At 44.8% G+C, this 21,936-nt stretch overlaps 1 protein-coding gene and 1 pseudogene across 1 annotated transcript; both read left to right on the top strand.

Moving 5' to 3' along the window:
• Positions 1-401: 401 nt before the first annotated feature.
• Positions 402-1,449, top strand: LOC132876012 (trace amine-associated receptor 13c-like; annotated as a pseudogene).
• A 17,628-nt stretch (positions 1,450-19,077) lies between these two features.
• On the top strand, positions 19,078-20,127 carry LOC132876004 (trace amine-associated receptor 13c-like). Its single transcript, XM_060913205.1, has one exon. The coding sequence runs from the start codon at positions 19,078-19,080 to the stop codon at positions 20,125-20,127; it is 1,050 nt and encodes a 349-aa protein (XP_060769188.1).
• Positions 20,128-21,936: the final 1,809 nt, after the last annotated feature.

Raw genomic sequence — 21,936 nt, 5'->3', positions numbered from 1 at the left:
ACTTTGAGACTTAAGGGTCATTGGTCAATTCCCTGGATGTGCAGGAATTGATGAAGTGCCCTTGATCAAGGCACCTACTCCCCAGGCTGCACTGGGTATACTGTACGTCACTCTAGATAAGAGCATCTGCTAAATACCTGTAATGTTAATTTACATGAAATGTGCAGAGCAACAAAAATGTTTTTACTTCCTTGTTAATCTAAAGGGGGAATAACTTTGTTCTTATTGGACTACTATCTCCCGGATGGTCTCATTACTTGACCATCCAGGAGATATATATTTATATAGTTATATTTGAGGCAAATATAACTCCCAAATTCTTTTAAAATAAATATCACTTTGCACATGAGACTGCAGATCAAAGAGTTGTGTCTACATTTTTTACTTAATTAGCTTGAAGGATGGCAGAAGCTCAAAATTCATGTTTACTGGAAGGAGAAGTTTTGATAGAGTACTGTTATCCTGAATCAAATGTCTCGTGTGAAAAATTCTCATGATGCGGCTGCTAAAACTGCAATATATTTGATATTGGTGTTTATAATGGCTGTTATAATTGTTGGGAATTCTGTGGTCATTATCTCTATAGCTCATTTCAAACAACTTCACACACCTACAAACATTTTGTTGATGTCTCTGGCTCTGGTGGATCTACTTCTGGGAATCACAGTCATGCCATTCAGTATCGTCAAGACTGTGGATGGCTGCTGGTACTTTGGAAAAGAATTCTGCTATTGGCATTCTAATTTTGACTTTCTCTTCACTGGTGCATCGATCTTTCACCTGATTTCTATTGCTACAGATCGATATCAAGCTGTGTGCTATCCACTTCAGTACCCTACAAGAATAACTCTATCTGTCGCAGGTGTTATGGCAGCTCTGATTTGGATTTTGGCTACAGTGTATGCTTTCAGTACTGTTGGTACAAAAGCAAATGAAGCAAACTTAGAAGATTATATAACATCTTTTGATTGCTTCGGAAGCTGCGTATTCTTGATTAATGTACTCTCTGCCTCTCTAAGTACATTTGTAGGTTTTGTTTTGCCAGTCTGTGTTATGGTTGGTCTGTATGCTCAGATATTTTTAGTTTCAGAAACGCATGCAAGGAAAATGGAGGGCACAAAACAGGGCAGAACTGATGTGAATTCAAACAAAATTCTACAAAAGGTGAAACATGAGAAAAAAGCAGCAAAAACTCTAGGGATTGTTGTAGGTGTATTTATTTTATGCTGGATGCCATATTTCATTACATCTGTAGTTGATCCTCTTTACGACTTTAACACTCCTCTTGTTATTTATGCAGTATTTATCTGGATGGGTTACATTAATTCAACATTTAACCCCATCATATATGGCCTTTTCTATCCATGGTTCAGGAAAACACTGTATCTCATTGTTACCCTAAAAATATTTACTCCTAACTCCTCTGACATAAAAGTTTATGCAGTCTGAAAGAAATGTGTTGATGGCGAAAATACAGCATATGAACAATTAAGCGTACTGACCACATTTCATTCTGATGCAGTAATTACTTGGGTACACTTGGGTACACAGTGGTTATATTTGATGTGCTTCTAAATAAGGTTTGGGAAATTTTTCATTTTTTCCCCAGTACGCAGCTAATAATAATTTTATTTTGATCAATGTGTCCACACATCCACCAGGAATGGAGAATGCCTCAAAGATTTTCTTATGCTCTATAGGATTATAAACTTATTTCAGATGTAACAATAAATGCACATCCAAGAACATAAAGAGTCAATGTGGGTTTTCCTATTCTTTTTGATACTTTATATGTCTGTGCACGTTTTTCAAGCATAGAAGTCTAATGTTTGTACCAAATCATCTCTTTTTGTGACATAAAGCAGTATATTGCTGATGATCAGAGTGACAGCAAACAGGCTGATACTTGTGAGAGATTCTCCATCACTCCGAGCATTGGAGCTTAGATGCTTTTAAATCAAAACATTACCTCATTCTTTCATGAAGTATGATTAACTTTATGCAGTTTTCCTTCATGAAAAACCTGAATTAAAAATAAGTCAATCATAATTCATAAAATTATCATTCCTTCATGATTTTCAGATAGGTGCAAACAATATATGTGATTGAAAATTGTCACTGCCTAAGAAAATGTTTTTCCAATGATGTCTCGCCAACTTCAGTTCCTGTTTGAGTTTGACTTATGAAGTCAAAACATGTCACAGATTGACCGTCGCTCTGTGAATCCAATCTCCAGTATTTATATTCAACTAACACATTTATTATCCCGAACTTTGTTTGGGCGGGGGTTATAGAAATGAATTCCGTCCATCTGTCCAGCTGTCAGTCCAGTCACATGTTCATTTCCGGTCCATATCTTTAAAACTGCTGAAGATATCTTCATGAAACTTTGTATACATATTAAGCAACATGTCAGCTGGTGCCTTGTGCTATTTTGGATTTTTGAAAAAAAGTATTTTTCAAATTTTTACATAAATTGTTTTTGACTTTTTTGGTTTCTAAGAGCGATGTTGGTTTCCGGAGCATATATACAAAACAATTCATGATGTAGATTTGAAACTTTGTATACATGTTAACAAGGTGATGTAGATATGCCTTTTCATCCTAAGAAATTTGAGAAATTTTCATGTTTCCATGGAAACAATTTCTGACTTAGTCTCTCAGGTTATTCTTAGGTGTAGGTTTTGTTTCCAGAGCAAAACTTGAAAACTGAGTGGTATGGCCTTGAAAGTTGGTATATGTGCTGATTAAGTAATTGATATGTGCCTTTTGATATGATGGAATGTGAGAAATTTTAATTTTTAGCTCACCTGGACCAAAGGTCCAGTGGACTTATGCCATGGGCTGCTGAGGTCAGTGTAAAGAGGTACGGTTGGTTTCCTGCAGCAGAACTTGATAAATGTGACAAATAATATATTGAAACTTGGTATATAGTTGGTATATAGGGCGGGGAATATAGATGAATCTGTCTTCTTGTTAGTTTTGTAATCAGATTCTGATTGCAATCTATTAAACATCCTGCTATGATGTTGAAGAGGTTAAGCAACAATTCCGAAGCATTAGTATAGTCCATTATCATGTAGTTATATAAAAAAGATTGGGTAGATGACAGAAACCATTTCACACTGATTGTTGGAGCCATATTTATATTCAACTTAGGTTTGTAAAACATGTTGCCATATAGTTATTTTCAATGCATTTTTATTTAGTTATATAACTTATTTTGTTAATTATACTTACCAGATGTATACCTGCCTACCTGAAACTTTAATTGATTTCTTGCCACATGACTGCTGACACGCCCCATAGACGTGCCGATGGCGCGAAGCCTGATATTTAATCAGTGCTTCCGGCTTGTGTTTGCGAGGATGGCAGTAGATAGGAAAAGTTTTCAGACTGCAGAAACTCAAGACGTAAGAACTGTTAGAAATACTTTGTTTTACTTTCTTTGTTTGCAACTGGAAAGAGAACCGGACTGGATGGAATAAAAAAAACAACACCAACTTTACTTCATCTTTTCGGTGAGTGCTTAATTGACTGCGTGTTGGGAACCACTTGCTCCATCCTCACTTGGCGTTCTGAAAAACGCCATAACAAAAGTCTGAAAACGCCGAAGCCCCGACAGTAACAAATGACTGCTTTGAAATAATTCGAATTACGTGAGGATTTATCAGTGGTTGGACATTAAATTGATGCTTTCCTGTGGAGCTTAAGAAAGCGCAAAAGAAAGCAACGAAGCAATCCGAGTGAGTCGCATGTCTCTTGGAAGTGTTTATAGCCACTTGAATAACTTCAAATGTGAAAAGGACTAAATTGCAGTGATTGTGAACTGTACAAACTAATCACAATGTCAGACAAAGAGAGCGAGATGGCGGAAGATCCAGCCGATATGTTAGAAACCCGAATCGCCTCGCGCAGAGGGAAATTGAGCGTCTGCACAAGAATGAGATACGGACATTGCTTGCGCAAAATGTTGATGTGGCACATGTGGACGATAATGTAAGGACATTGCTCTTAAGCATTGAAGGCTTTAAAGCCGCGCACAAATTAGTGCAATCAATGATGGATGATGAGGAGTTGGAAAGTGACAATGACTGGTTTGAAACCAAGATGCAGGACATCCAGCACTTCCTCAAAGAAGTTGATTCATGGAAAATGAGCAGCGAAAATTGCAGTCACTAGTCAGGCCAGAAGACAGTATTTCAGTTGCTTCTACGACCTCTAAAACATCCAGAACTTCATCGGCAGCAAAGATGGCATTAGCCGAGAAGGCAGCATTAGAGGCGCGTAGTAAGGCGCTGCACACGCTGCATGCGCTGCAAATGGAGGAGATGGCTCTTAAATCTAAGCGCGAGAGCTTGGAGCTACAAATGCAGATGGCAGAGACAAATGCTAAACTGAAGGCGCTCAGTGACAGTGAGGAGTAAGAGGATGCAATGAATGCATATTTGGAATCCAGCAAAGCACAGCCCGTGGCGCCAACTCCGCCGGACGTGTCTGCCCTTGAATTTGCGCCTGTGGCAACTGTTCCAAAAACACCGCTTCAACGGGCGGTGCGTCAACTACACAGCAGCTCCATGGATACTGGAGCTGCCACCAGGAACCAACGGACACCACAGGGAGAAACGAACACCAGTTCTACAGACACGGAGCTGCTGCATAGACAGAGGGAGCTTACTGAAATTGTGGTGAGGCAACAAAATTTTGCACTCCTACCCAAAAGAGATGTGCTTGTTTTTAGTGGTGATCCTTTGTCATTCCAACCTTTCATTCTGGCTTTTGAACACTCAATTGAGAAAAATACAGATGATTTTCGAGATAGACTGTATTTCCTGCAGCAGTACACTGACGGTCCCGCCAAAAATATTGTGCGAAGCTGCATGCATATGGATGCCCGCCAGGGCTATGATGAGGCAAAAAGGCTACTGAAAAAACATTTCGGGAATGAAACAAAAATTGCAAATGCATACCTGAACAAGGCTCTTAATTGGGCACTTTTAAAACCTGACGATGGAAAGGCTCTGCTTGAATATGCACTGTATTTAAGGGAATGCCTTAATGCCATGCAAAATTTGGACGATTTAGATGAACTGAATGTGGCATCCAATCTAAAGCTTCTGGTCTCCAAATTGCCCTACAAACTGCGTGAACGCTGGCGAACTGCAGTATACAAAACATCCCAGCAGAACAACACTCGAATTAAATTCCGCCACCTCGTGGAGTTCTGAGATCGCCAAGCGAATATCTTGCTCCACCCAGTCTTTGGTGACATCAGAGATGCTTCAGCCTCTAAACCAGTCTCAAAGGCCAAACCGAGCACAAAGACTCTGAAAGGTGGTAGCAGCTTTGCAACCTCTGTCGTGCCAGCTGATGCTCAGGTGGTTCAGTCAGCTAAAACACAGCAAACCACAAATTGTGTTTCAAGTTCATCATCATGTAGCTTCTGCTCAGGTAAGCATGCCATCTCTGACTGTGAAAACCTAAAAGTACAGACACGTGAACAAAAATTGGACCACCTAAAGAAAAATGGGCACTGCTTTGGGTGTTTAAAGAAAGGCCATCTCAGCAAAAACTGTGTGAAAAGAGCCATATGTGACCTGTGTAAGTGCAATCACCCCACCCTACTGCACATCAACAGTGTGGAGGCTGTCAAGACACAAACATCTGTCAACAGTGTGCTGATCTCAGCTAGTTATGCTACAGGGGCCAGTCACTGTGTATTGGCTATTGTGCCAGTACAAGTCAAGGCAGGCAAGGGGTCTAAAACCATCAAGACCTATGCATTCCTTGACCCAGGCAGCTCAGCAACCTTCTGTTCTGACAACATCATGCACCAACTCAACGTCAACGGGCGCAGGACTAAGGTCGCGCTGAGAACAATGGGACAGGAGCAGATGGTGAGGTGTTATGAGCTCACAGGACTGGAAGTGGGCAACATTGATGGCAGTGTGTTCATTCAGTTACCCACAGTGTACACGCAAGCCAAAATCCCTGTGTCAAAAGACCACTTGGTTACACCTGACGACCTCAAGAGATGGCCGTACCTAAGTGGCATAACACTGGACAGCATTAATGCTGATGTAGAACTACTGATTGGCATGGATGTACCTAAGGCAATGGAACCATGGGAAGTCCTAAATAGCCAAAACAATGGACCATACACAGTCAAGACACTACTTGGATGGGTGGTGAACGGTCCACTCAGTTCTTGCTCTGCTGTGGAAAGAAGTGGAAAACAGTCCATCACAGTCAATCGAATCTCATTGGAGAACATCAAGGATATGCTCATGAGGCAGTACAACCACGATTTCCCTGAAAAGGAATCTGAGGAGAAAAATGAGATGTCTGTTGAGGACAAAAGATTCATGGATGTGACAACAAGGTCAGTCATGCTCAAAAATAACCACTATTACTTGCCTTTACCTTTTCGTGATGAACATGTCACTTTGCCTGATAACCAGCAGATGGCGGCACAATGAACAGTGAGTCTGTCAAGAAGATTCAAAAGGGATTCTGCTTATGCAAACGAGTACAAAACATTCATGGAGGATGTGCTCAGCAAAGGCTATGCAAAAATGGTGCCAGCCAGCCAGGTGCAAAGAAATGATGGCATGACCTGGTACTTGCCACATCACGGCGTGTACCACAAGCAGAAAGGCAAGCTGCGAGTTGTATTTGACTGTTCTGCTTCTTTCAAGGGCAAATCGCTGAATACAGAACTTCTTCAGGGTCCGGACCTGGTGAACCCACTGCTGGGTGTTCTGTTGAGATTCAGAGCAGAGAGGATTGCTGTAATGGCTGACATCGAAGCGATGGACTACCAAGTTCGTGTACAGAAACATCACCGTGACTTTCTCCGATTCCTCTGGTGGCCACAGGGGGACACGAGCAAGCCATTGGAAGTATACAGGATGAAGGTTCATCTCTTCGGTGCCGTGTCATCACCAAGCATCGCCAACTTTGCCCTGAAACGAACAGCAGTTGACAACACAGAGCAGTTCAGTGCAAAAACACGACACAATCAAGCACAGTTTTTTTATGTAGATGATTGTCTCCAGTCCATGGCTTCTGTGGCAGAGGCAATACAGCCTACGCAGGACCTCAGGGAAGCATGCACCCTTGGAGGATTCACCCTGAACAAGTGGGTGAGCAATAGCTGTGAAGTCCTTGCCACAATACCTGAGAGTCACAGAGCCACGTTTGTGAAACAGCTTGATCTGGACAGAGAAAAAACACCTCTTGAAAGGGCCCTAGGAATCCAGTGGAACATTCAGAAGTACACACTCACCTTTAAAGTTGTCAACAAGACCGCAGCACTCACAAGGCGAACTATCCTTTCTGTTGTGAGCTCCATCTATGACCCATTGGGTTTCCTAGCACCCTTCATTCTCAAAGCCAAGCAAATTCTGCAGAAACTGTGCATTGAAAAGTGTGAATGGGATGAACGCATTCCAGACGAACTCTCCAAGACATGGCAAAGATGGATGACTGAACTGAATCAGCTGCACAGATTCGAAGTGGACAGGTGCGTAAAACCTGAGGGTTTCGGCCCAACAAAGACTGTTCAGTTACATAATTTCTGTGACGCCAGTGAAGCAGGTTACAGAATGGTGACTTACCTCAGTCTCACGAACAGCTGTGGAGACATTCACATTGCCTTTATAATGGCAAAATCCAGAGTTGCGCCACTTAAGCAGATGACTATTCCCAGACTGGAGCTTGCTGCTGCAACACTGGCAGTGAAAGTGGACAAAATGCTTCAGAAAGAACTGCATATGAACTTGCAGGACTCCACTTTCTGGACTGACAGCACAACCGTGCTGAAATACATCCACAACAAAACCAAAAGATTCCGCATATATGTTGCCAACAGGATTACAGTAATACATAGCCTCTCTCAGGTACACCAGTGGAGGTATGTCAGCACAAAGGACAATCTGGCAGGTGACACCTCACGTGGACTCCATATTGAACCACTGCTGATGTCCACTGGATGGCTCCATGGCCCTCACTTCCTCTCAAGAGGGGAATCTGAGTGGCCTGATACACCTGAGGATCTGAGCTACATACCCACCTGTGATGCAGAGGTAAAAACCATTGTTACTGTCAATCGTGTACAACTGGAAACTAATGCAACTTCTTCCCTGATTCAGTACTTTTCATCCTGGAAGAAGCTCCTTAGGGCTGTAGCCTGGCTGCTGAAGCTGAAACGCATCCTTCTGCTCCGAAGAAGAAAAGGAGACAATATGACATCCAAACTTAAAGGTGAGCAACAATGCTTAAATGTGGACGATCTGGACGAAGCAGAAAATGCAATAATTTGCTATGAACAGCAGTGTAATTTTAATGCTGAGCTCCATCTCCTAAGAAAAGGCATTCCAGTGAACACGGACAGCTCCATATTGAAACTAGACCCAATACTGGAGGAAGGCATCCTGAGAACTGGGGGCAGGCTGAGTCAATCTTCCATGCCGGTGAGTCTAAAAAACCCAATTATTCTTCCTAAAGACTTGCACGTATCCAAACTCATCCTGCATGACATACATCACCAAGTAGGACATGCAGGAAGAAACCACATGCTCTCCAGGCTCAGGCAAAGGTTCTGGCTTTCCTCTGCTAATTCCTCTGCAAGATCTGTCATTAAGTCTTGTGTGTTTTGTAGGAAAATGCAGGCCAGAGTTGGAGTCCAAAAGATGCCAGACCTGCCAATGGAATGAGTCACTCCAGACTTACCTCCCTTTTCTCATGTAGGCATTGACTACTTCAGACCTACTGAGGTCAAAAGGGGCCGTTCCCTTGTGAAGAGATGGGGTGTCATTTTTACCTGCCTGGCGAGCAGGGCTGTTCACCTGGAAGTGGCGAGTATGCTCAACACAGACTCCTGCATTAACGCTATACGGTGTTTCCTTTGCAGGAGAGGGCCAGTGCTCACCATTCAAACTGACTGTGGTACTAACTTTGTTTGTGCTCAGAAAGAATTACAGGCTGCTGCAGACCAGTTAGACCACCAAAGAATCCATGATGCTCTGATGACCCACCACATCAAATGGCTGTTCAATCCTCCCTTTGCTGCACACTTTGGCGGTGTGTGGGAGCGACTCATCAAGCTGGTGAAAAAGGTACTCCTGTCAGTCCTAAAGCAACAGACACTTGATGATGACATGCTGCACACAGCCCTCTGTGACGTGGAGTCCATCCTCAATGACAGACCCATAACAACTGTATCCAGTGACCCAAATTACCTTGACCCACTGACTCCCAACCACCTGTTGCAGCTGAACACCAAACCCCTGCTGCCCCCTGGTGTCTTCGACAGAAATGATCGGTACAGCAGAAGGAGATGGAGGCAGGTGCAATACCTGGCCGACCTCTTCTGGAAGCACTGGACAGCTGAATACCTCACGCTGATGCAGCAGCGGCAGAAATGGACTAGTGCCAAAAGAAACTTCAAAGAAAACGACGTGGTGGTCATCGTAGATCCAACATCGCCAAGAAGCTCCTGGCCTTTGGGCCGGGTGCTGAAACCGTTGCCAGGGCCAAAGGGCCTTGTGAGGAGCGTCATGGTGAAAACTAAGACCAGCATCATCCAGAGGCCAGTCGACAAGCTGTGCTTGATCTTAGAAGCTGAGGAATTGGCTTAAAGGTCTGGCTGATTCTGCCAGGCCCATGAGCTATGAGCTCCATGTCTTTGCACGCACCCACATATCCTGACAAACTTACATACTTTGATTGCGTGCCCACACACCAGCCCATACCTGCATACATGGACTTTCACTTATACAGCACATCTACACTCATTGCTATGCACATACATGGACTTCTCACTCATGCAGCACACTAACACATTGACTCCTAAGAGTCAATGGACTGCGTTTTTTGGACACCTTTTTTTTTCCTTTTTTGGACCCATACCCATGGACTTTGGGGGGATTGGGCTCACTATGAACCCTATGGACTTTGGGTTTAAAAAAAAAAAACAGAAATTACAAAAAAAAAAACCTGTATTGTCACGTATTGTAAAATTTCACTCTTGAACACTGTTTGAAACTGATGACTTGATTTTGTGACATCAGTTAGGTACTATGTATTTTGACTAACACGTTATGGCTCCATATATTGTTTGTTTATTGTAATTGTCATCATGTAGTATTGACAATTAGGGACCAGTGTGTTGGAGCCATATTTATATTCAACTTAGGTTTGTAAAACATGTTGCCATATAGTTATTTTCAATGCATTTTTATTTAGTTATATAACTTATTTTGTTAATTATACTTACCAGATGTATACCTGCCTACCTGAAACTTTAATTGATTTCTTGCCACATGACTGCTGACACGCCCCATAGATGTGCCGATGGCGCGAAGCCTGATATTTAATCAGTGCTTCCGGCTTGTGTTTGCGAGGATGGCAGTAGATAGGAAAAGTTTTCAGACCGCAGAAACTCAAGACGTAAGAACTGTTAGAAATACTTTGTTTTACTTTCTTTGTTTGCAACTGGAAAGAGAACCGGACTGGATGGAATAAAAAACAACACCAACTTTACTTCATCTTTTCCGTGAGTGCTTAATTGACTGCGTGTCGGGAACCACTTACTCCATCCTCACTTTGCGTTCTGAAAAACGCCATAACACTGATATGTCAACATAAGCTGGAAAATATGTGGCACAGAGAATTCAGTACATTTTCAATGTTCAGTATTTTATATTTCTGCATGGCCAGTAGATTGAGAGGACAGGATCTGGTGTTTAAAAGCCAGAATAAAGAGGCCCAATTACAAACAACACTGATGTTTGAGTCAAAACAACAGAATGCACCCAAAGAATGGCAAATAGAACAGCAGGATTTGACCAGATCCCAGAAAAATTGGTGGTACCAGTACTATTACTGTAAAAACACTGACAAGGCCCGTGGACACCAGCTGGCAAAGCGAAAGTGCCACAGTCATTGAAATTGTTGAAAAGAGGAAACACAGGCAACAGGAAATGGGAAAAAACCTCTGCATGTCAACGTTGATGCTGATGTTCTTAGTTTTGACAGTTTTGTTTCCTGTTTTTTAGTATTTTTCCCTGAGTACAAGGGTTGCTTATCGACTGATTCCTTGCCTGCTTTTGACCACGGCTCTTTATGTTTTGTCTGCCTGATAGTTAGTAAATATGTTTAATCTCATTTACATCTGCCTATCTTTCCTGACGCTTTCACTGATTCCACATTCAACCTCATCATATACAGCCTTTTCGAGTCATGGTTCAGGAAAACACTGTATCTCATTGTTACACGGTGTCTGTGTCTCCTCTTTTTCATTTGTTTTATGTCATAGTCGATGTCCTTGGCTCACCATGGGACCTCAAAGCGCCCTTGCCACTTGGTGAATCATTTCAAGCTTGATGTGGGTAAAAATTAAGGAGTCGCACAGTGACTGGAGCAGCCTGGTTCTCTTGGTCCTCAAAACTGATGCATCAGTCCAATTCTGTGTAGAGTTTAGAAAAGTCAATACGGTGTTTAAATTTGACACCTACCCAATGCCTCGCATTGATAGACCGCTTGATCGGTTAGGCAGAACTCACTTTTATTCAACACTGGATCTGACAAAAGGATACTGGCACAATATAAGTTATTGGCACAACTTACAGTGGTGCTTGAAAGTTTGTGAACCCTTTAGAATTTTCTATATTTCTGCATAAATATGACCTAAAACATAATCAGATTTTCACACAAGACCTAAAACTAGATAAAGAGAACCCAGTTAAACAAATGAGACAAAAATATTATACTTGGTCATTTATTTATTGAGGAAAATGATCCAATATTACATATCTGTGTGTGGCAAAAGTATGTGAACCTCTAGGATTAGCAGTTAATTTGAAGGTGAAATTAGAGTCAGGTGTTTTCAATCAATGGGATGACAATCAGGTGTGAGTGGGCACCCTGTTTTATTTAAAGAACAGGGATCTATCAAAGTCTGATCTTCACAACACATGTTTGTGGAAGTGTATCATGGAACAAACAAAGGAGATTTCTGAGGACCTCAGAAAAAGCGTTGTTGATGCTCATCAGGCTGCAAAAGGTTACAAAACCATCTCTAAAAAGTTTGGACTCCACCAATTCACAGTCAGACAGATTGTGTACAAATGGAGGAAATTCAAGACCATTGTTACCCTCCCCAGGAGTGGTCAGCCAACAAAGATCACTCAAAGAGCAAAGCGTGTAATAGTTGGCGAGGTCACAAAGGACCCAGGGTAACTTCTGAGCAACTGAAGGCCTCTCTCACATTAGCTAATGTTAATGTTCATGATTCCACCATCAGGAGAACACTGAAGAACAATGGTGTGCATGGCAGGGTTGCAAGGAGAAAGCCACTGCTCTCCAAAAAGAACATTCCTGCTCATCTGCAGTTTGCTAAATATCATGTGGACAAGCCAGAAGGCTATTGGAAAAATGTTTTGTGGATGGATGAGACCAAAATAGAAGTTTTGGTTTCAATGAGAAGCATTATGTTTGGAGAAAGGAAAACACTGCATTCCAACATTAGAACCTTATCCCATCTGTGAAACATAGTGGTGGTAGTATCATGGTTTGCGCCTATTTTGCTGCATCTGGACCAGGATGGCTTGCCATCATTGATGGAACAATGAATTCTGAATGATACCAGCAAATTCTAAAGGGAAATGTCAGGACGTCTGTCCATGAACTGAATATCAAGAGAAGGTGGGTCATGCAGCAATACAAGGACCCTAAGTACACAAGTTATTCTACCAAAGAATGGTTAAAGAAGAATAAAGTTAATGTTTTGGAATGGCCAAGTCAAAGTCCTGACCTTAATCCAATGGAAATGTTGTGGAAGGACCTGAAGCGAGCAGTTCATGTGAGGAAACCCACCAACATCCCAGAGTTGAAGCTGTTCTGTATGGAGGAATGGGCTCAAATTCCTCCAAGCCGGTGTGCAGGACTGATCAACAGTTTCCAGAAATGTTTAGTTGCAGTTATTGCTGCACAAGGGGGTCACACCAGATACTGAAAGCAAAGGTTCACATACTGTTGCCACTCAAAGATCTGTAATATTGGATCATTTTCCTCAATAAATAAATGACCAAGTATAATATTTTTGTCTCGTTTGTTTAACTGGCTTCTCTTTATCCACTTTTAGGACTTGTGTGAAAATCTGATGATGTTTTAGGTCACTGTGGCAGTTCAGGGTGGGTGGGTGGGTGGAGCACAGAGGATGGCAGGACAGAGATCAGGTTCAAAATAGCATTTATTGCTACACTTTTCAGGCTAACAATCTTTACTCAAATAGACACACACACGACTGGCGTCTTGTTTGGGGATGAGCTCTCCTCTGCTCTCCCTTTTTAAATAGGGTGTGGTCACTGGGAAGACACACACAAACACAGGTTAATTGACATCAGGTGTAGTGATCCTGCCACTTACCTTCCCTGACTCCGCCCTCCTGTCACAGACTGGCGCTTGACCACGCCCCTGCTGCCACATGCCCCCACTGCCCGACTCAGGCCAGGCGGCTGTCCGGCCTGCAGCCAACTCCCCCCCCCCCCCCCCTTGATGGGAGAGGAAGTCTGCCACGACCATCTGCGCCCCCGGCCTGTGGACCACCTTGAAATTGAAGGGTTGGAGTGCCAGATACCAACGGGTGATCCACGCGTTGGCATCCTTCATGCAGTGGAGCCACTGGAGGGGCGCGTGGTCTGAACAGAGGGTGAAAGGGCGCCCCAGCAGGTAGTACCGGAGGGCGAGAACCGCCCACTTGATGGCCAGACACTCTTTCTCTATGGTGCTGTAGCGCCCCTCACGCACTGACAGTTTCCTGCTGATGTACAGGATGGGGCGGTCCTCCCCCTCCACCTCCTGGGACAAAACCACCCCCAGTCCTCTGTCTGATGCATCGGTCTGCAACATAAAGGGGAGAGAAAAGTCAGGGGAGTGTAAAAGTGGCCCCCCACACAGTGCAGCCTTTACCTCAGAAAAAGCCCGCTGGCATTGCTCCGTCCACTGGACCGGATCTGGTGCCCCATTTTTAGTGAGATCAGTCAGCGGGCTGGTGACGTCCGAATAATTAGGTATAAACCTACGGTAATAGCCAGCCAGCCCCAGAAACTGTCTCACCCCCTTTTTGGTCTTGGGCCTCGGGCAGGCCGCAATTGCTGCGGTCTTGTTTATTTGGGGACACACCTGCCCATTGCCCAAGTGGAAGCCCAGATACCGTACTTCCACCCGCCCAATCGCACACTTCTTCAGGTTGGCTGTGAGACCCGCTCGCCTCAGCGACCTAAGGACGGCCCTTAGATGTTTGAGGTGCCTCGGCCAGTCATTACTATAGATGATGATGTCATCGAGATAGGTGGTCGCATAGGTGGTGTGGGGGCGGAGGACCCTGTCCATCAGTCGCTGAAACGTAGCAGGCGCCCCAAACAGCCCAAATAGAAGTGTGACGAATTGGTGTAAACCAAACGGTGTGGAATAGGCTGTTTTTTTCTCAGGATAGTGGAGTCAAGGGGATCTGCCAATAACCCTTCATCAAATCCAGTGTCGAATAAAAGCGAGCAGTGCCGAGTCGATCGAGCAACTCATCAATACGAGGCATTGGGTATGCGTCGAATTTAGACACCGCGTTGACTTTTCTATAGTCCACACAGAACCAGACCGACCTGTCGGCCTTGGGTACCAAGACCACCGGGCTGCTCCAGTCACTGTGGGACTCCTCGACGATGCCCATTTCGAGCATGGTCTCAAGTTCTTCCCGAACCACCTTTTTTTTGTGTTCAGGTAGCCTGTAAGGGCGGCTACGCACTACCACCCCCGGGGGTGTCTCTATGTGGTGCTCTATGAGGTTAGTGCGACCGGGCAGGGGCGAGAACACATCCGAAAACTCAGTCTGCAACTGGGCGACCTCCGTGAGTTGGGTCGGACAGAGGTGGTCTCCACAGGGGACCAGAGAGGTACGTGATGCCAATGCCCCTTTTTGAACCTCCGGCCCCAGCTCCGCCTTCTCCGGAACCACCGACACCAATGCCACGGGGACCTCCTCATTCCAGAGTTTAAGCAGATTGAGGTGGTAAATCTGTAGCGCCCCACCCCTGTCCATTCACCTCACCTCGTAGTCAACGTCCCCAACTCACCTTGTGACCTCAAAGGGTCCTTGCCACTTGGCGATCAATTTGGAGCTCGATGTGGGCAACAGTATGAGTACCTTATCTCCCGGTGTGAACTCCCTAAGGTGCGTACCCTTGTTGTACAGGTGGGCTTGCCGTTCTTGGGCCTGCTGCAAATTCTCCTGGGTTAGGTGGGTGAGCGTGCGGAGTTTCGTGCACAGGTCCATAACGTATTGAATTTCATTCTTACTTTGTGAAGGTCCCTCCTCCCAATTTTCCCGCAGCACGTCTAGAATGCCGCGCGGCTTATGCCCATATAATAATTCGAACGGGGAGAACCCCATGGAGGCTTGGGGGACCTCTCGCACTGAAAACAACAAGGGCTCAAGCCACTTATCCCAATTACGTGCGTCCTCACTTACAAATTTTTTAATGATGTTCTTGAGGGTGCAATTGAACCGTTCCACTAAACCATCCATTTGTGGGTGATTCACGCTGGTGCAGATCGGCTTAATCCCCAATAACCCATACAGTTCGCGCAGTGTCCGTGACATAAACGTGGTGCCTTGATCAGTCAGAATCTCTTTCGGGATTCCAACTCGGGAGATAACGCAGAAGAGCGCCTCTTCAATACTGCGTGCTGAGATATTGCACAGAGGCACTGCTTCCGGGTATCGCGTTGCATAGTCCACCAGAACTAATATAAAGCGGTACCCTCGTGCTGACCGATCTAATGGCCCGACGAGATCCATCCCAATCCTTTCGAACGGGATCTCGATTAATGGTAGAGGGTGCAAAGGCGCTTTTGGAATGGCCACTGGATTTACTAACTGGCATTCGCGGCACACCGTACACCACCTACGAACATCGCCATGAATCCCCGGCCAATAGAATTGGGCCATTATTCAGGCTAGTGTCTTATCCTGCCCTAAGTGTCCAGCCATGGGATTAAAGTGAGCCGCCTGGAATACCAATTCCTGGCGGCTCTTTGGAATTAGAAGTTGCGTGACTCGCTCTTTAGTTTGAGTGTCCTGCGTCACTCGGTATAACCTATCCTTTATAATCGTGAAGTAGGAGAAGGACGGGGTGGCGTTCGGCTGAAGTGTTTGACCATCGATTACTCTCACTTGGTCAAACGCATATCGCAGAGTCTCGTCTCGCGACTGCTCTAATGGGAAATCTGCAAGGGATTCCCCAATAGAGAGAGGAGGGGCCAGCGGCTCCTCACTCTGATGCGGAGATGACGTAGACGGCTCTGTGACAGCTGCTCCCACCAAAGCGACACCGGGACCTCCCCCTGTTAAATGGCAGAACCCACTCTTTACTAAGCATGTCATTAAATCCCGAAATCCCAGCCAATCAGTCCCCAAAATTAAAGATTGGGTAAGGCGAGGATTAACTGCCGCCTTCACTATAAATTTTTCCCCTCGGAAAAAAATGTGGACTGACACAAAAGGGTAGCTGTGAACATCCCCGTGCACACACAACACCTTCACCCCCTGTGCTCCCCCCAATGCCACGTTTTGCACCAGGCTTTGGTGAATTGAGGTCTGATTACAACCAGAATCCATCAACGCCTGATATGTATCCCCTTGAATACTCACTGGTATGCAATACGCTCTGGCCCAATCGAGGGCGGCTTCTGGCGTGTCGGGGATCTGAACCACTGCGCCCACCTCCATTGCCGTGCACTGCTGTTGGAGGTGGCCCGGTTCTCCCCGCAGCGCCAGCAAACCGGCCTGGGCTTCCTCTCTGCACCGGTGTTCTGGGGCTCACTCATCTGGGGGGGGGGGAGACAGACACAGAAGGGAGAAATGGGAGGGCACCGCGGGTGCAGCAGGCTGGCTGGGGTGGTGCCGGCCCCCACCTCCACGGTGGGGGAATGGGGCGAGGACAGGACACAGGAGCAGGGGGAGAGAGAGAGAGAAGAGGAGAGAAGAAAAGAGGCTGTCTGCTGTCCTGCCACCAGAACAGCCACCAAATGGTCCTCCGCCAGCTCGATGGCCTGATTCAGTGATGCCAGGTGGTGGCACTGGACCCACTCCGCGGTTCATGTCGGCAAGTGCACGATGAACTGCTCCAGCACCACCTGATCAACGATCTCCTCGGCGTCGTGGTTGTTGGCCCTCAGCCACCGCCAGCAGGTGTCCCGGAGTTGCTGGCCAAACGCGAACAGCCGGCCGACTTCCTCCAAGCGCGGAAGCGCTGGTGCTGCTGTTCGTGGGTGCACCCCAGACGCTGGAGGATGGCCCGGCGAAGGTCCACGTAGGCCAGCCGGCGGTCGGCGGGGAGCTGTAGTGCGGCCAGCTATGCCTCTCCCATTAGCAGGGGGAGGAGGCGCACTGCGCACTGATCCATTGGCCACCCCGAGGTCTCCGCGACTTGCTCAAAGAGCGTGATGAAAGTCTCGGGGTCATCCTGCGGGCCCATCTTTGTCAGGGTGAGGGGGGACAGGCCCGCGGTGGAAGCGTTGGTTGTCCCCGCCGACGTGAGGAGGTGCCGGAACGCCTGTCGGTCCTCTTGCTGGGCCAACACCAGGGCCTCGAAGTGCTGCTCCTGCTCCTTATGGAGCGTGACTAGTGCCTGGTGCTGGCTTTGCTGGGCCGTGGCGAGGGCGTGGACCAGGTCGACGAACAGGGAAGACTCCATGGGGCGGTTCGGTGTTGGTGCTCCAGTCCCAGTTTTCGGCACCACTGTGGCGGTTCAGGGTGGGTGGGTGGAGCACAGAGGACAGCAGGACAGAGATCAGGTTCAAAATAGTGTTTATTGCTACACTTTTCAGCCTAACAATCTTTACACACACACACAGACACACACACAATCTTTACAGACACACACACGACTGGCGTCTTCTTCGGGGATGAGCTCTCCTCTGCTCTCTGCTCTCCCTCTTTAAATAGGGTGCGGTCACTGGGAAGACACACACAAACACAGGTTAATTGACGTCAGGTGTAGTGATCCTGCCACTTACCTTCCCTGACTCTGCCCTCCTGTCACAGACCGGTGCTTGACCACGCCCCCGCTGCCACAGTCATATTTATGCAGAAATATAGAACATTCTAAAGAGTTTACAAACTTTCAAGCACCACTGTACCTGAGTACCACAATGGTACCACCTTGGACAAAACGGCATCCAGCTCCCTGTCTGAAGCATCTGTCTGCAAAAAAGTAGAGAAAACTTAGATGAATGTAAGAGTGGCCCACCACATAGTGCAGCTTTTACCTGCGTGAAAGCCTGTTGGTATGGTTCCGTCCACTGGACCAGACTTTTTAGTCAATTCAAGTCAAGTTTATTTTTATAGCGCTTTTAACAATAGACATTGTCGCAAAGTATTGTTGCATTGTAATGAGCTCAGTCAGCAGGCCAGTGATGTCCGAATAGTGCCTCCGGACTGTTTTTACTGATGAGTGGGTTTGTGTCTACTCTTTTTCAGTGATGACGGGAGAGGAAAGCCTCCCTTAGCAATGGTTCAGTCAGAATTTTGTTATAATGTCACAGGTTCAGCTTGGTGCTGTGTCTGGCGCGGACACAAAGTGTTTAGTTATTGTATGTCTATTGCATGCCTGATTAGGTGCTTAATTAAACTCAAAGATTCACTCATGGTACTCTACAGGATATGCCAAAAATGGCAACCATGCAGAAAACAGTTGATGAATAAAGTCAGTTTTTCATAAGTGTTCATTTCCCCATGCATGAAAAATTATAGCCCACCTTGTGTATCAGCCATATGAATAGATCTTGTTCATTTCACATGAAATGTGCATAGCAACAAAAATGTTTTCACTCCCTTGGTCATCTAAAGGGGGCACTTTGTTCTTATTGGACTACTACGGTATTTCCCAGATGGTCTCATTACTTAACCAGTAGGCAAATATAACTCCCAAACTGTTTTAAAATAAGAATCACTTTGCACATGAAACTGCAGATCAAAGAGTTGTGCCTATATTTCTGACTTTATTAGCTTGAAGGATGGCAGAAGCTCAAAATTCATCTGTACTGGAAGGAGAAGATTTGATAGAGTACTGCTATCCTGAATCGAATGTCTCATGTGTGAAAAATTCTCATCATGTGGCCGCTAAAACTGTGATATATTTGATATTGGTGTTTGCAATGGCCGTTACAATTATAGGGAATTCTGTGGTCATTATCTCTATAGCTCATTTCAAACAACTTCACACACCTACAAATATTTTGTTGATGTCTCTGGCTCTGGTGGATCTACTTCTGGGAATCACAGTCATGCCTTTCAGCATGGTCAGGACTGTGGATGGCTGCTGGTACTTTGGAAAAGAATTCTGCTATTGGCATTCTAATTTTGACTTTCTCTTCACTGGTGCATCAATCTTTCACCTGATTTCTATTGCTACAGATCGATATCAAGCTGTGTGCTATCCACTTCAGTACCCTACAAGAATAACTCTACCTGTCGCAGGTGTTATGGCAGCTCTGAGTTGGATTTTGGCTACTGTGTATGCTTTCAGTACTGTTGGTACAAAAGCAAATGAAGCACACATAGAAGATGTTATTGCATCTATGGATTGTTTTGGAAACTGTTTCTTTTTGGTTAATGTACTCTGTGCCTCTCTAAGTACATCTCTTTTTTTCATTTTGCCAGTCTGTGTTATGGTTGGCCTGTATTCTCAGATATTTTTAGTTTCCGAAAAGCATGCACAAAAAATGGAGGGCACAAAACAGGGCAGAACTGATGTGAATTCAAACACAATTCTACAAAAGGTGAAACATGAGAAAAAAGCAGCAAAAACTCTCGGGATTGTTGTAGGTGCATTTAATTTATGCTGGATGCCATATTTCATTACTTCTCTATTTGATCCTCTTTACGACTTTAACACTCCTCTTATTATTTGGGATTTAGCTATCTGGCTGGGTTACATTAATTCAACATTTAACCCCATCATATATGGCCTTTTCTATCCATGGTTCAGGAAAACATTGTATCTCATTGTTACACTAAAAATATTTTCTCCTAACTCCTCTGACATAAAAGTTTATGCAGTCTGAAAGAAATGTGTTGATGGCGAAAATACAGCATATGAACAATTAAGGGTACTGACCACATTTCATTCTGATGCAGTAATTACTTGGGTACACTATAAAAATCAGATTTTTCAGGCTTCATAGTGTTAAAAGAGCTATTACTGTTCAGCATATAAGACATGGCAGTGTTTCACAGTAGTGAAGGCCTTATTCCACTTAAGAAAAGGGTTTGTGATGCTTGTGTAAACTGCTGTGACAGCAAGCACTGGATAAGAAGAAATTCAATTTAATTCCAGAAACAAGTCAAAGTCAACACTGGAAGTGAGAGGGCTGAAGGGAGAGGAACCGCAGTGCTATGAAAACTGTGAGCACCAGCTCACCACGTCGAGCCCACGTTTTGTGTTGCAGCTCGATGTTGATGGTCCGCTGTTTTTTCAAGTTTTTTTTTTCTAAACAACACCTAAATTACCAGTTTTTTGTGTACAGACAATTTTTTAGTATCTGGTGACTCCTACAGACTACTTTATGTGCGGATTTATTTCGGGATTGCTGAAAATTTAACCGGCGAAGTTTCCTCAAGATATACATTGGCATTTGATACTCTCACTGCTCACGTGATCAGGCGAGATACAGCGAAATCTAACATGTCTGTGCCTAGGCATCAATGAAGTAACCTAGATCTCGTCAGGGTGGGTAAAAGAAGAGAACATGGCTTCTGGTCATGACGGTGCGTGGTTTTCTGTGATATGCTACACAATAATAAAGGGCCTGTTACTCCAACATGCGAGAGACACTCTACCTCTTCAGCAACATGCCTATTTTCTGGCATCAGAATATATCGCCATGAGTGTGAGTACTCCTCCAGCTTTTGGCTTAGAAACTCTGTACAAGCAATGTGTTATGCCTTGTCATGCCTCTGTGAAAACCATCAGTAATATTCAAGCTGACAGAAATAAACACTTCCTGATAGTATGCCTTCTGATGTGTGGTGATGTCCACCCGTGTCCAGGGCTGGTCAACAAATGCACACCCCGCTTCCTATGTGTCATATGCTCAAAGGGTGTAATCAAGACAAGCAAGGCTGTTCCCTGTGACATTTGTAATGGTAAAGTGCATATCAAATGTGCAGGAATTAAACCATGTACCTTTGACAGTTTGTTTAATACAGGAAATACCTTCAGTTACAAATGTCCAAACTGTGCTTGTTCTACTTCCGGGACACATTATGTGGATAGCAGTCAGGATGTGAATTGGGACTCTTTCCCGGGTTTTATTGACGATGTAAACACAGAAGAAGTGCCATCAGCCACTTTCTCATCTTCTCATATGGGAACACCTGACTATGAGTGTTTTAAAAAGAAGGGCCTGCATTTTCTGCATCTGAACGCAAGAAGCCTTCTGCCAAAAATTGATGATGTTCGATTGCTAGCCAAGGAGAGTAAAGCGGCCTGCATAGGCATCACTGAAACTTGGCTGGATTCGAGTGTACCTGATGCAGAAGTCTCTATTGAAAATTACATTCTCTATAGGCAGGATAGATCCCATATGGGAGGTGGTGCCTGTACTTTAGTCCGAAAGGACCTTGCCTGTAACTTCAGACCTGAATTTGGACAGAATGGTCTAGAGTCAGTGTGGCTCAAGATACTGCGACCAAAATCTAAACCTTTCTTTGTAGTTGTTTGCTATAGACCTCCTAAACAAACAGATTTTTATGATTTACTAGAAACATCATTGCGTAATATACCAAACATTTGTGAATCTGAAGTAATTTTACTGGGTGACTTCAATTCTGATTTCAGTAAGAGAAGTAAAAGCAATAGTCTCATGAAATCT

Source organism: Neoarius graeffei, chromosome 2, assembly GCF_027579695.1.
Source record: "Neoarius graeffei isolate fNeoGra1 chromosome 2, fNeoGra1.pri, whole genome shotgun sequence".
Taxonomy (NCBI): Eukaryota; Metazoa; Chordata; class Actinopteri; order Siluriformes; family Ariidae; genus Neoarius; species Neoarius graeffei.
The sequence above is the reverse complement of the archived record's forward strand: the minus strand, read 5'-3'. Positions and strand labels throughout refer to the sequence as shown.